Source organism: Taeniopygia guttata, chromosome 1, assembly GCF_048771995.1.
Source record: "Taeniopygia guttata chromosome 1, bTaeGut7.mat, whole genome shotgun sequence".
In the NCBI taxonomy this organism is placed as follows: domain Eukaryota; kingdom Metazoa; phylum Chordata; class Aves; order Passeriformes; family Estrildidae; genus Taeniopygia; species Taeniopygia guttata.
The window spans coordinates 112,176,624-112,192,608 of record NC_133024.1 but is presented as its reverse complement, the minus strand read 5'-3'; the positions used below and the strand labels follow the sequence as shown (position 1 = coordinate 112,192,608).

The following is a 15,985-nucleotide window of genomic DNA, read 5'->3' as shown; positions in this document are numbered from 1 at the left end:
CATGCTTGGGAGCAGAGGGTCCCAGAAGATGGAGCAGGGAGGGCAAAGGATGGGATGACAAAGGAGTTCAGTGGGGCTCCTCAGGAAACTGGAAGCACAGAGAATTAGGCAGGATTTGATACTTTTGGGATGGGAAGCAGGACCAGGAGGGAGGAATATGGGCTGGCTGGGCTGGAATTTGGAGGTTAGGGAATATCCTGGAGCAGTTTTGGGGAGCAGGAGTAGCCAGATAAAGACACAGCATTGTTGAGGTCTGCTGGGAGCCGTGGTGACCATCACTGTGGCAAAGCTGGGATGGATGAGGTGCAGCAGGAGCAGCCACCACTTCTGAGGGCATCAGAGTCTTCTCAGTGTCCCTTTCCCATCAGCTTCATGAATCCCACCCCAAAAATAGTCAGATTCATTCTCTTTCCTGCTGATTCAGGAACAGGACAGCAGCCTCCCACCACTGCCAGTGACTCCATTAAAACTGGTGTTGATTTAACAGTTCCAAGCAGCAGTGCTGAGGAGCCATGTGGGTGTCCATATGTTGCATCAAAATATGTTTTTTTTGGCTTTAAATCTAGGAAACACTGAGCTCCTAAGACTATGAAAGTTTCAATGTCAAAAATTCAAGTTGCCCACTCAATGATACAGTTAATTCTGCTTAATGGTATCAGTTAATTTTGTCGTTTATTAACTTTCTCGTGTTCAACTTTGTAACCTGGATGTTCTTTATTGCGCACATAGCTTTATGTGTGCAATAAAGTTACAGCAGAAGCAGGAGGGAAACCTTTATCCCCCGGCCTCAGTCAGATTTTCATGTCAATTTGTCTGGCACAGGGTTTAATAACTTTCTAATTGCAATTGCAGCATTTAGCTAAATCAATGGCCACTCCTCCTGACAAAATTGATTTTAAATAGCCATTGTTAAAAGGCACCAGGTGAAAACTTAGGGAGGTGAAAACCAAGATAAGATGAATAGGAAGCCTCCTTTTCTTCTAGACAACTCATATTAATAAAACTTGCCTTTTGCTTTGTTTTGCCTTAACATGTTTTTGCATTGAAAAAAAAAAAAAAAAAAAAGAAGTTACAGAGGAATCTTTCTGAGCTTCCTTAGAGATGTTGCAGGATGGGAGGATTAAAAGGGGGGACAGTCCCTGCTGGAGAAGGAGGCAGGGGATGACAAAAGGGATTTGTTCCAGCTCTGAGGACTGGAAAGCAGCGAGGCTGGAGGCCCAGTGTGGTACCTCACACTCCACTTCGCTGGCAGCTCAGAATGCACCACACTTCCAGCACGTACAACCTTCCTTTGTGTCCTCAGAGTTCTGTGTGGGTTTGTAAAGTGCACCATCTGTCAGGATAATGAGACCATTTTCACTTCCCTGCTCCATAACCTCCTGATGTAGATGAAGAGCTCGGAATATGGACCTGCTTTCTCTTTCCGCAGGGGCTTTGGAAAAACATGCTTGCTTTTACCTACATAAAAAAAAAAATAAAATAAAAAGATGTCTGGTTGTGATTAATCAATACACAGGCTATAAAAAGGTGGATACTCCTCCTTACTACACACCTGAGAATAAGTCCACTGCATGGCAGCCTTAATGATTTACACTTGAATCAGATGCTTGTCAGAGCACAGAACTGCTCCCTTAGGGGAGAACGACCCCTCCACCCTTTTCTGAAATAGCATCGAGTTCAAAAGGGATGTTGCTGAGTCAGTGCCTAGGATCTAGAAGGTTTGGAATTCTGGGTTGTTTTTTTTTTATGAGGTGGGGGAAAGGCAAAAAAAATGCAGAAGCTGGATTTGAAGTAATGCCTAGTGGCTTTGGAGCCCGACCTTGCTCATTATCTTTGGTGCTTTGTAAAGGCTTGGAAAATTACATTACCCTACAACCATCAGAACTCACTCAATAAATACAGAGGCTACAGGCAGGGACAAGAAATCCCACAGAGCTTTGGTATTGACTCGTTGCAATTCCAGGTTTAGCCTCCCAGTACAGAAACTGCCTTTAGGTAATGAAAAGGCTGCTCAGGACACCTTGCCCTTCTGGATTCATTCCCCCCTCTTTTATAGGATCTGTTCACTGCCATTTTTCACTCCCTTATGCTAAACAGTAAATTGTCCTATGTGACAATAGGGTCTTTTTTATTACTCCGGGACAGGAAATGAGTGGAAGAGCAGAGCTGTGCTCCAGTTCTGCATCAGAGCCAAGAGTTGTGTCCACCTCAGCATCAGTTTCCACTGTAGGGAAGGGGAAAGAAAAAAGCATGGCAAGGATGTGTGGTGGGGCTGTATTTCTTCCATTAAGGAGTGATGAAGCAGCAACTTGTGTGCTTTGGCATGTAAGGAACACGTGAGTGCAATTGTGCTGTGAAATCTGAATTCTTTACTGCGTGCACCATGTTGGGGAGCTGCACTAGGAGGTGGTCACTGTGGTTTTTTGAACTCTGCATGCAGATCCCAGTCTGATGTCAGTGATCCTTAGCTTGGATCAGCCATGAGAATCATGGCAATACCTTTTGAAGTGTTCTTGTCTTCTACAGGTGGCCACCCAGCACATCTGACACCCACAGTTTATTCCTCCCACGTTCTCAGCCCTGTTTTGGCTGCCTCTGCCACATGCTGGGTGCAGCAAGGTTCCTCCACCCTTCAGGATGGCAGCAGCCATCTCCTGGCTCATTCTTAGCTAAGAGCAGAGGTTTGGTGTTTGCTGTAGCTGCTGAATTCAATTACAGCTCTCACAGAAACTGTCATTTGGCTGCTTGTTCACGTGAAGCATTTGATATTGCTTGTCTTGGTGTTAGCTGTAATCCCTTATTACAGGTAGAGAAGGAGTCTTATTGATGTACACATAAAGGCATGCAGTGTACACAAAAATTCACCATCTGAATTTAATTGAAAGGAGAGCACGAGGTGCTGATAGAGTTTTTTTGTCTGTTCAACTATATTTCTATAAAAAGAAAAGTGTATGCACACTGTTCAGTCAGCTCCTGAGGGAGCACGAGAGGATCCAGATCAGCTGCACAACTGGCAGCTTCCCTGGCCATCTCAGCAGAGGGAACAAATGTTCATTCTGACCCTCTGCTGAAGGTGAGCTGTTCTCTTCTCCATCCCATAGGATCAGAGCACAAGAATGGAGTTGGGGGAGAAGGTGTGCCTACCTTTATTTTATTTTCTTCCTTGCTGGAACAAACGAGATTTCTTAGTTGCTGCAGTTTCAGTGTAGTAGCTTTCATAAGGGCTAAATAATTCATTGGTGAAAAGGAATTTCTCATGAAATAGCAGAAAAATGTGTTCATCTGAAATTCTACAGTGTGTAGTTCAGGCACCACTCAGGCTCAGGGAATATAACTCATTTAAAGGACAATACTTACATCTGAACCAGTCCCTCTGAGCTGCCTTTACAACCAATGGAGAATTAAAATTCACCAATGTAGGAAGGGGATTCATGGGTGGGATTCATGCTGTCCAAAAATGTTGGAATTGCACCCTTGGAATCCTTGCTTTTCTCCATTTATAAACACCTGCAAGTTTGGCTTCCTTTACAGCCGGACTTGATGATCTCAAAGATCTTTTCCAACCTAAATGATTCTGATTCTAAATTAGATTAAGGATGTTTTTCCCCCCTAGGAATTGGCCAGACCTTTTTACCTAGAATCTGTTTTTGAAATATTTGGCTTAACGAGCTTCTGCAGAACATGTAACATGGATTTCCAGGTGGCTCTTGGGCAAGACAGCCTGGAACACACTCACAGTACCCTCCAGCATTTCTTTCCTTCTCATCCTCTGTCAGAGCCACATTGCCACTGGATCTTAATTTATCTCCCCCGTGCTGCTGTTTCAGTGTAATCCTCCATTCTCCTGGGGAGCCCCTCCTCTCTTCCTAGGAAAATTAAGCAAACCAGCCTGCAGGGGAAATAAACAGAGAATGGGGTTTTCTGCATTCAGTGGAGACGTGTAAACTCAAATGAAGGATTCTGTTCGGGTAACAGCCCAAGCAAAAGAAAACAGTGGAAATTTCCTAGAACCAACCCTCCTGCAGCAGGGTTTCTTTGCTTTACAGTGGAAAACTGCAGCTGGGTGACTGCTTTCAGGAGTCAGAGATGTTAAAATTCTGTACCTTTTGTGAGAAAATTTCATCCTGTGGAGCATTCAGTAAAACTTGTAGTCGGACTGAGTCTGTCCAGCGCTCTGGCTGAACTTGTGGATGCTGGAGCAGAAGTGACAAAGCCAAGTGAGGCAGGAGCATGTGAGACCCAGTGGCAGGCCAAGTTTCATGGTAAATCAGTGTCCTTCCGAGTTTCCTGGTCTTTGCTCAGGCTGAACTACCTTGGAGCTGCTCCAGGAGCCTGGATTTTATATCCATCACATCTCTGGGGCTCTCCTGAAGGGATGAGTTTGGTTTTATGGGAGGGTGACAAACTTTCTTTTGCCAAATGCTCTCCTTCTCATTCTAAGAAGAATGTCTTAGAGCAGGTTTGTTCATCCCAGCCTGTTTTTACCCTCTGACAATTCTGTTCTGTCACTAAAGGACTCCAGGTACTTCCTTGGACATTTTTAGCCTCACAAGCTCCACTTCTACCCAATTATTGACTAATTGCCTCCACAAGCATCCCGAAACTGGCAGGTAGTGCAAGATGTTAAAAAAACCATGGTAGATGTATTAAAGCAGTGGGGTTTTTTTTTGTGGTTAAATTAGTTTATCCTATTGCATCATGAGCAATGCCCACATTTGTGCAAATAAAAGCTGCTCTGTTTGGCCATTATTAAAGTTGTTTCTTGCACTTACTCTGTGTAGCAAAGCGAGTGCTTCTTACTGATGGTATTTACAAGGCTTAGAATAAACTGAAATACAATCATAAAATGCTTTGCATTGGAAGCATTCTTAAAGCTTATTTTGTTCCAACCACCTCTTCTATAGGAAGGGAACATCCACTGTCCCAGGCTGCTCTGAGCCCCCGTGTCCAGCCTGGCCTTGGACATTTCCAGGGATCCAGGGGCAGCCTCAGCTGCTCCAGGCACCCTGTGCCAGGGCCTGCCCACCCTCACAGGGAAGAATTTCTCTGCAATATCTGCTTTGCTTAAGAATGTGATATTGAATGGCAAATCTCCGTTCCTGTACCTTCCCTCTGAGTGTGGGATTAAGTAATTTGTAATTAAAAGCTGTGATAGATTTTATGAGAGGAGAGTGTTTTCTCACTGTGACTTTCCAAGTGCTGATAAAGTAGTTTTTATTAAAATTACCCTGTAAACTTAAAATAGCCTCTCATTAGTTGGTACCAGATATGCTGGTATCCAGGGTCTCCAAGAAAATGCATTTATTTTCCACTTTGAAGATGAGCAGGGCAAAGTCTCACTCTTCTTTGTGTGTGGGAAAAAAACAGCTTCTGACTCCATAGCACGGTGCTTTTGATTGATTCCTCTGCTTTGTGTGAATGACAGGTTTTGCTCTGTAACCCGTGCCACCTTCCCCAGCTCCTGTCACTTTGGCAGACACAGGATTGATCCCCCTTTCCTGCCACTCCTGTGTGGCATGTTGTGATCGCTGCCACTTCTCTGAGCTGCTTCCCCAGCTGCTCTTGAGGGAGCATCCCTGGAAAGCAAAGCTGAGGGAGGCAGTGCCACAAGGGAAGATAAAATCCTCCGTTTTGTGCTTTTCTGGCGAGTCCTCTCAGGTATCATCGGTCATCCCCCAATTAGCAGCGAGTGCCAACTCATTTTGAGGCAGCTCCTTTGCAATCTGGAGCAGGAAAGTGTTTGGAAGTGCTGGGGGCAACATCCCTCTTGGAAAACAAAATGGGTTTAGAGCCTTTTTATATGGTTTTGTTGGAAAGCAGTGCAGCATGGCTTGAATCAAGAGGGCTAAACTCTCTTTTTGCCTCAACACCCCCGGGTTCCCCCCTTTTCTGCCACCACAGTCCCCTGGCAGAGCCTGTCTGGAGCAATCCCAGCCATGCCCGTGGCTCTCAGATATTTAGGGAAGCTGTGGATGATGCCCGAGCTGTGCTGGGACCTTGGATAATGTTCTGCTGTCGAGGTAGCCCTGAGGAAGTTCTCCTGTTGTTATTTTTTAAACATCACTGCTGAAGACACTTTTGCAAAGGTCAGAGCACTGAGGGGTGGCGGAGGGGAAAGAATTTATTGTTCTGCATTTGTAACCACATTAGGGCTCCCAGCTCGGGCTGGGAGCGCCTGCATGCTACCATAATAGGGAAATAAATGATCATATATTCATCAAGCAGTCCAGGAGCCAGTCAGGAGGGCAGCTTGCTCCATGCCCTGCTGAAATGCAGCTCCCTCCACAGCAAGGCTGGTTAAAGGCACAGTGTTTAACTGGGAAATAAGACCTGGAAATGGCAGAGGAAATTAAAACCACCTTGTGACAATTCCAATTTTAAACCTGGCTGGAGCCTTGGGCATCACGGGCAGCTGCAGAGAGAGACTCCCACAACTCTGGGCTAAATTGGGGAGGAGGATCTTGGCATCCTGACCTGCAGGAGAGGCTGAGTTAGGAATTGTGTGTTATCCCTGCTGGTGGGGCATCGTTCTGCAGGGACAGACAGGATCTGGACTCACAGTCCCTGGGGGTCCCTTCCAACTCAGGACATTCTCTGATTCTGTGCCAGTGCCAGAAGTTGATCCCCAGCACCATTTCCCTTCAGATCCCAGAGGCTCCCACTGAATTTGCCAGTTTAGCATCCCTCAGACACAGCTCTAGCTGGTAAGAGATTAGATTATAGAGCTGGTTTTTATTTGCTAGGTTCCCAGCTAAACTTGCACAAAGTTTGATCTCCACGTGGGAATGTGAATTAGGGCCTCTGGTTTCATTCCCAGAATGCCTCCCATGAATTATGTACCTATCTGTGCATCAGTTATGTGTTTGTAAACCATTTTAAAAGGTTGGCAGTGATCCATTAATTACTTTGAAGATGAGGAATAATTGCTTACATAATATTAGCATTTAAGGAAAAACAATATTTGTCTCTATATTAATTGTTGAGCAAAATCAATTCATCTGTAGTTGGCTACAATATCCTTGAGAATGCAATTTTTGTAAACTGAATTTTATTGCTATTCCTTTCTGTTCCATTACATTACCCCAATGTACATATTTTTTGTGCTACTTCGTTTATCTTATGTCAGAAATAATATTCCTGTTCTCCAACATTATTACAACTAGGAAAAAAAGAAAGATTAAGCAGACATTTCAAAAGCCTCATGCTGAAATAACATTTTTTAAATTATAGAAGAACAGCCATTATTTTCTACAGCAAAACTAATTTTTCAAGTTTGAGATAGCAACACCATATTCTGAAAGTAAAGGTCAATTTGAAAAATAAAAGATTCTGGTTGCCTAATAAGGTCATGTTCTTTATACCAAATTGTAATTTACAGCTGAATCAAATGATATTAATTATTTCTGGCTTGCTTTGAGTGGTATTCTGGGGCCAGTTGGTGTAGTTCAGATAAAAATAGCTGTTACATGTAGTCTTATCATTAATGATAACCTTTATTTTTTTTTTTTTCATATAGAGCCTTTGAAGTCTCAGGAAACTGATGAGCTCCAGGGGTTGCTTTTTAGTTTCAGAGATGGTTCCTTTGTGGACTTTACATTTCCCCAGCATTTCCACCTTCAAAATCCAGAAAACAAAACCCCCTTGTGAAAAGCTGTAATTTCCTACCATGGAGTGCCTCTCTCCTGACAAACACAACAGGGAGCCCTGGACTCTGGAAGGTGCCCCTGGAATGTCTGGGTTCCTTTTGGAGTGACAAAACAAGAACAGCTTTAGGGACGGAGTCACAAAACGAGCATCTCACCCTGCAGCACTTCTAATGAGCAGGAAGGAAAATTATTATTGTTCCTAATCTAATTAGAGAAAAAATCTGTACTTATTAATGAAGAAGCTGAATGTTTGTGGCCAAGGAGGCCACTGGCAGCTGGGCTGGATGAGGAATTGTGTGTCCAGCAGGAGCAGGGCAGGGATTGTCCCTCTGGGCTGGCTCTGAGAGGCCCCTCGAGGGCTGTGCCCAGTTCTGGTCCTGCAGGAGAGACCTGGAGGGGCTGGAGCGTGTCCAGGGCAGGGAACGGAGCTGGGAAGGGGCTGGAGAATTCCTGAGGGAGCTGGGAAGGGGCTGAGCCTGGAGAAAAGGAGGCTCAGGGGGTGTAGCAATAAAAGGGAGAAGCCACCAGGTCTGCAGGAGCTGTGGTTTCATCTCTGCTGTCAGGATTTGCCCTCCTGCAGCTCAGGTGGGTGTGGGCCTAAGGTTGTCACTGCTCTCACTGCTTCAGGAAACCAAAATAACAGCAGGAAAACCTAATTTCACCTCAAACTAGCCAGGAAATTGTGCCACTCATGTTTGGATGTGGAATTTTGTTGAGCAAATGAGGCTTTCATCACCTTCAAGCTCAGCTATTATAAGGAATATATTCTCAAGGTGGAGTCAGCCACAAAAGGGCTCTCAGAACCCATGGCTGGTTCAGATTTGTCTCCTGAGTCCAGTTCTGGTCCTGCAGGAGAGACCTGGAGGGGCTGGAGCGTGTCCAGGGCAGGGAACGGAGCTGGGAAGCGGCTGGAGAATTCCTGAGGGAGCTGGGAAGGGGCTGAGCCTGGAGAAAAGGAGGCTCAGGGGGGACCCTGTGGCTCTGCACAGCTCCTGACAGGAGGGTGGTGGGATTCTGCTGCCCCAGCCCTGGGGAGTCCCAGCCCAGGAGGAGCTGGAGCTGCTGCAGAGAGCCCAGAGGAGGCTCCAGGATGAGCAGAGGGATGGAGCAGCTCTGCTGGGAGGAAAGGCTGGCACAGCTGGGATTGTTCCCCTGCACAGGAGAAGCTTTGGGCTGAGCTCAGGGTGGCCTTGCAGGGCCTGGAGGAGCTGGGAAGAGAGAGAGAATTTACAAGTACAAGGGGGAATGGCTTCAAACTGACAGAGAGTTTAGGTTTAGATTAGATATTAGAAGAAATTCTTTACTGTGAGCTTAGTGAGGAACTGTAACAGTTTGCCCAGAAATGTTCTGGGTGCTTCATCCCTGAAAGTGTTCAAAGCCACATTGGAGCTTGGAGTAGCCTGGGACAGTAGAAGGTGTCCCTGCCCATGGCAGGGGTGGCACTGGATGATCTCTAAGGTCCCTTCCAACCCAGGCTATTCCATGATTCTATAACTCCCCTAAAAAATTAGTCTTTTACTTCGTCACCTTCAAGTAGATAGAGAGGGGAAAGAATGGCCAACATCAACTCTTGGCTTTTAAAAGTTGCTTGTGAGGAGTTAAGTGTGGCCTCCACACCTCTGAGCATCCATGTGCTGGCTGGTTGCTCTGTGCATTCTGGGCAGACAAAATGACTCTTCCCATCACACAAAGATAATGCTGCATGTGGATGTCAACATCCATGTGATTCCTGCCCATTCTGGTCCTCTTTAATTAGGGACTGTTCTGCCTCATTGGACAGGCTGGTGTAATAGCTTGGGATAAAGATTGTCACAGCTTGAAGAATCTTTGGAGCAGTGGGAGGTAATGATCCTGCCTGAGGCAAAACACAACTTCTGGCCCTGTGATTCTGTCCCACACTCCATTGAATCTTTTTTCCCAAACGCTGTAGTTTAGCCCCTGAAAAATGCAGTATTTTTCTGAGTGTGTTCCATCTCCACTCTGGTCCCATAATTCCTGTTGGATGTGAGCAGGGTGAGCAGGGGCAGAGGATGGCATCTGAGACGTGAAATGCCAGTGAGAGGCTTCAGCCTGTGCGACTTTTCATGCTGAATGGTTTTCCAGAATGTGACGAGCAATTTCTGTTTCATCTGGGAGATGGGAATTTCTGAGAATAAAACCTGAGTCCCCTTTTCCACCCCACTAACCTTTTCCCTTCCCTGAGCAGTTTTGGGAAGTACTGGTCTGTTTAGGCTGTGATCAATTGTCACAAAAAACTGCTTTAAACTTTTGGCCCATATGGAATAAGGAATGTTTCCTTTTCCCCGCGTTATCACAATTCATTTTACTTCATAGTTGAAAAGTAAATGAAAGAAATAGCTGGAGGCACATTTGTGAATAATTACATTTGCACCACATTTCTTCAGAGTTTGATGGGTGGATTTATGTGTAAGATTTTATTGTTTTCCTTCAGCTTCATTATCCATCCAGTGTTTGCCATGGATCACAAGGCGCTGTAGCAGATCATGGAGGCAGCATTCTAATGCTGTTTCATCTGGAAAGGGAAAACACAGATCTTTTTTTCAGCTGCAGCAGTGCAAGATGATGGGAGACTTGGAAAGCAGCTCATTAGTTGCTGCTTCAGGCTCTCCTGCTGGGATGAGTGCTGCCTGTGCTGAGGGAAACCTGTGCCCTGTGAATTGTCTCTGACTTCAGCCCTGCAGCGTGATGGTGCTGGGGTGGGGGTGCCCCTTTCAGCAGGCAGTTGATGATGTGCCCCAAGGAGTTTTGCCTCAGATCAGATCAGTTTTGATCAGATTTGCCTCAATTGGCAGAGAGCCGGTCCGTGGTTAAACGTGATTTTGGGAAATTTATTGGATAACAATCTTTTGTTATGGCCAACAACTGCTGGTGTGGCATTGTACCTCCCTTGGTGGCAGTGGTCAGAGCCCAGCAGGGACATGCACTGGCTGCCTGCTTTGTCAGGGTGTGTTCAGAAGAATATGAAGGAATCTTGCAGGAAAAGCCTTGAAATAGCTGAGTTTAGTGGGAAGGGTTAGGGGGATTTATTTATTATGGTGCTAATGAAAGCAGATCCCCCCTCAGAAAGCAGAAAATGCAGTCCAGGACTTTATCAACCATCTCTGAACCCTGTAAAATCACAAGAAGCTTGTGAGTTTAAGTCTGCTGACAAGAGTTTTGTTTTCCCTGGTTTTCTCCTGGGGGTGGGTGTAGTCCAGGGATTCTCATATCCACGTGGAAGGAATCATCATGTAATTGAGAAAGTGAAGATACCAACAAAAGGTTGTGTGTGGCAGGGGGTGGGGAGGGAATCCTGATCCACCTTCACTGCCACATCAAGGTAGCTTGGAAGGAGGTGGTTTGTTATCAGAATGGTTGGCCCCCACCAGCAGGAATGAAAACAATCAGATCCAGGAGTAAAACCTGTGCCAGTGCTTACCTGTGCTCGGGGCTGCTGTGAGAATTTCCTGGGTTTTCAGACCATTTCCAAGCTAATTATCCCTTGTGAAAGGAAAACCAGAAGTGCATGAAAGAGGAGCATTTCTACAGGCTTGCTTTCAGCTCTCTGCAGAAATTTAATGATTTGAGGACTCAAATCCAGCAGCCTGCAGACTTGAGATATGTGAACGACTACTGACAGGTAAAAGTTACTGTGGCATGGGTGGGTATGGAGTAGGAATCTTTTTATCAGTGCAGTGAGGTGATTTCTAGTCTGTGCAGGTCCTGAGCCCAGATGGGTTTTCATTGTAATTAATTGGTTAATTCTTAATTTGTAGAATCACAGAATGGTGTGGGTTGGAAGGGACCTTAAAGATCACCTGGTTCCAGCTCCCCTGTCACGAGGGAGTTGGAACTCCTGCTCCTACCCAGTAAAACCATCTCACTTGCAGGGTGTGATGCTTTTTAAATCACAAGGCTGCTTTTAGGGAAGCAGCCCAAGGTAAAAGCTAAAATTTTATTCCCTTAGACAAAGCCCGAGCTGGCATGCCACTGAATTTTCTCTCAGATTGACAGTCCATCTGGTGAAGTATCTGTGTTGTGACAGGTATCAATAGAAAATGGTCTGGGGAGAACTCCAAGAAAATCCACTCTCAAAATTTGGGAAATACCTAATCCAGCTCTTTTCAGTTTAACATAGGACTTAAACTCTTTAAGCAAATATGTCTGTGCAATTATATATTAATATGTATTCTCTATGTATGCAAATGTGGATGGACCATACATGTATAAAAAAGTGAAATGTGGGCAGAGGGAGAAATAAAATTATACAGATCTGTCTATTACATTACATTGCATATATAGATAGTGCACGTGTTGTTTTGTAATGTATATTATGCATATATGTGTAATCATTGTATTTCCCTACCATCTGCTAATTACAAGGTTCTTCTTTATTCATGTAAATATCTTGGCCCATTTGAACACTTTTAATTTCTTAATTGCAAGTCTAAGTCATGGCTGAAAACTTCTTGTCCAAACATTTCTCAGTGGTGATAGGAAAATAGAAATACAGGAAAAGGTCATATGAAATTTTTGCTTTGATGCCAACAACTGTAGGTCTAAAGAAACAAAAGGAAGTCAAACCTTAAGATATTGCAAATTATTGTATTATAGTTGATTTTAAGGCACTGAGGATGGTACACATCAAGCAAAGATTTAAGTGTCCTGGAAATTTTAGAGACAAATTATATTAAATGCTGCATTTTCTTAAGTCTTAACATGAGCTTGCTGAGTCACTGTTGCGAGTTAAGATAGTGCTAAAACTTGGCTGTAATAGGAAATGAGCTGTACAAGCCAGATTTCATCAAGAGGTACAGACCCAATTGTGTCTATTCATCCACCCATCTGCTTTTCCCAACTGGCATTTCCAAAGGACGGTAATTGTTACACTGAAAGGCTAAAATCGATGGATAGACTCCACTTTTACTGTTAGGTTGCATTTAACCCATAAATACCAAATCAAAATCGGTTCCAGTTTCTCTTTGGCTGTGTCACTTCTGACCTTCTCGTGCCTTTCCCCACGGAAGATAAACTATAATTGTATTTCTGTACTTAGGGTGGTTGTATTGCTTGAATAGTTACACAAACCATGCAGATTCTTGGATTTAATGACATGATTCTGTGATTTAATGACATAAAGTTAATGGATTGATTTTGTTCCACGAAAATCTTTGCTTTGATAGCTTAGCTTTTCATTAGCCTATGTAATAAAATTTGGTGAGCTCTCAAGCTGTTCTCTTTATCCAGATTTTCTCTTTCTTCTTCCATTTTCATCTTTCTTCTTAAATGTTTTCTAAATAAAACAATATACTAAGTGAACATTTCTCTTACATTAGCACAACTGCATTTATTTGGTTGTTGTAGTTAAAATAAAATCAATATGGGATATTGCAAAATCTTCCCTTTAAATATTTCCTCAGTTTAGAATGCTCCATGGAAAATGGACGCAAAAACTGAGTTCTGAGTAAGAATGAGAAGTAAAGGCAAGAAATCCTGCAGGACTCATGCTAAAACCATGGAATGGCATCCCTCTTTTCTCGTGTGCAGGGCAGAGATAATGGGGGATAAGTTTATTTTCATTTTAATAATACATTGGATGCATTGCCTTTATTTACATTCATGCTACTTGGGGGTGAGCATGCTGGAGGTATTAATGTCAAGAATTAAAAGGAAAGTGGTTCAAAATGGGTGAATTCCCCCAAGCAGAGCTCCCTGCAGACTCCTGGCATGACGTGCACTGCAGGCTGGCACACAACAGCTACATCAGTGAGTTTAACAAACCAATTTATGGTGAAAAACTCAGTGCTGTGATGAGGTTAGTGGGGCAAACGTGTGCTCCCACCAGCTCAGCCCAGGCTGGGTTTAGTTTAGGGTTAGCTTGGCAACCAGGGCAGGAATTTTCCCACTTTTAACTTGTAGGTGGGTGAAGGAAAATTCAGCAGAGTCAGCTGTGTTGTCCACGTGGAGGTTGAATGCAGCTGAAGGGAAAGCTGAGGCCTGGGAATAAAGGAAGGCAAAGAGCCAAGGATTGAGGATGCAAGACAAGAGCAGAGCCTGGAGAGAAGTGAGGGAAGCAGCACAGTGGTGGAGAGATTGGACATAAATGATTCAGAGGGGAAGAGCTCTGCATGTTGGAAGGGATGAGGCAGGAAATGAGTGGAAAGAATGGAAATTAGCCTTAGGAAGTATTATCTCTTCCTCTCATGTTGGAGGTGTGATAAAAACAGGGTCTTAATGCCTCTACTTTGAAATATTTTAATCTATCTCTTTTTTTAGGGTAAACATGGAATAATTTAGGTTGGAAAAGACCTTTTAAGTTCTCCCTGCTGGGTGGCACAGAGGAGTCTCTCTGTCCCTCACCGCTGGCTGGGGGGACTTGCCCAGATGCTGGATGAGTGCTGAGCACCCTTTGGATGTTGCTCCTCAGTGCCCAGCTCCCTACAGGATGCCACTGGGAGGGGTTTGATGTAACTTGTGCAGGCTTTTCCCCTGAATCTGCTCCCCATTGCCATGGCTGTGTCTACTGATGCCTTTTCCTTGGTCTGAAAACTGAGAGCCAGATATGGTTATGGGATGGATAAATGGCTTTTACCTCGGTATTTAATAAGGATCTTTAAAGAAGGAGAAAGCAGCAGAATTTTCCACCTGTGCTGCTCACTGATTATCCCTGTCTGAAAAAGCTGTTGATGTTTTTGCTCTGTTTCCTTTGAGCAGATGGGCAAAAGAAGGTCCAAGAGGAGTTTGACATAGACATGGACGCGCCAGAGACAGAGCGGGCGGCCGTGGCGATACAGTCCCAGTTCAGAAAATTCCAGAAGAAAAAAGCGGGGTCCCAGTCCTAGTAGCTACCTCACAGCTCAAAACAAAGTAATCCTGAAATGATTTATCAAGAAGATCAGAAATAACACAAAGATGCATGTACAGAAATTATCAATATTTGAAACCCCATTGGCAGATAACAACCCATGAGCTTGTGTGCGACTTCATCCCCCAGATGTTTCACACCCATTATCCTCTGTAACTCACCATTTTACTTGATGTTGTAATAAAAAGTTAGGGTGAAGTAATTAAAGTGTCTGCCTTCATCTGTCTTTCCATATTAATCCAGCAAGTGCAGCGTTACAAATGAGCCCAACCCAGATGCCTGTTTCCCTCTCCACCTAAAGCTCAGAGTCATAACAGCACCGTATGTTGCAGGGATTTTTGCTGAGGGATGAGATAGATGCATCTCAGCCCTGCTTCCTTCATTTGGAGAATTCCAGCTGCCAGCAAAATGTGAAAATAAAATGACTTTCTCGTAATGAGCTGAAAGTAAAAAACAAAAAAACAAAAAGTTGCAGACAGAAGCTGGCATGAGGGGTGTAGGAAGCAGGGAGCAGTTTATTTTTGTCTTGCAAGTGTGTCAATAAAGTGGTTTGAGCGGGGAAATTGTGCCTGTCCTTCCTCTTTGCATGATAACATTCAGAGATCTTGGACCACATTGACTGTTATGGAAAGAAAATAATAAACCAGACACAAAATACCTTTGGAAGTTTGGGATTGATTTTTGTCTGTAAAAATAGAAACTGACCCTCTAAACTTTTTACTTGATGCAGTTTTTCAGTCTCTACATAATCAGCAACTGTTTCTGTGCCATCTGTTTCCATATTATTTTTAATGTTTGAGGAGTAAATCATAACAGCCTTCCTGTGTCCATTTGCACTGTTCTGTATTCAGCTTTGAGCCCCTTTATTGCTGTGTTAGCCCAGCTTTGGATCAACAAAAAGCAGCTACAACGTGTCTGAAATGGGGAAGTGAGTGGTGACAGCTTTTTACTCCTTCAGGGAGCACAGATCCCAGCTCTGCCCAGGGGAATCCTTTTCTTCCTCTCCCACCTTCCACAGGAGCGTTTGTTCACCAGGGCAAGGGGCAGGAATAGAGGGAAAGGAGGGACCTCATGGCCTTCCCACGGGAGCTGTGGGGTTACAAAAGAAAAGGAAAAAACTTCTGCAGGTTATGGACTTGTGGTGCTGGGCATCATTTTAGAGGTGGTGCCAAGAGCTCTGGCCCCGTGCTGGCTTCAGGGAGCCCTCAGGGATGCTGAGCAGGAGAAATCCCATGGGCAGAGAAGAAAGCATGGACAAACGTGATTTGTGAGCTGCTCGAGGCTGGGTGGGAAAGCACAGAGTTTTTTAGAAGTCATTTTGGAGGGGAACACCCAGACCCTGCTGTGGCACCTCTGTCTGTGTGGCATGACTTTCCCACTCAAAGTCACTCAAAGTCCTCCAAGCTGCAGCTCAGTTCTTTCATTGTTTTATTTTTCATCAGCACTGTTCCTCTGCATTTAAAAATTTCACAAA

At 44.4% G+C, this 15,985-nt stretch overlaps 1 protein-coding gene across 1 annotated transcript in view; it reads left to right on the top strand.

Moving 5' to 3' along the window:
- The window catches only part of PCP4 (Purkinje cell protein 4), a 48,238-nt gene extending 33,061 nt beyond the window's left edge, over positions 1 to 15,177 (top strand). The window contains exon 3 of the mRNA NM_001197258.2: positions 14,361 to 15,177. Coding sequence (NP_001184187.1) covers positions 14,361 to 14,488 — 128 coding nt within the window. The 3' untranslated portion in view covers positions 14,489 to 15,177. The remainder of the gene's footprint in view (positions 1 to 14,360) is intronic.
- Positions 15,178 to 15,985: the final 808 nt, after the last annotated feature.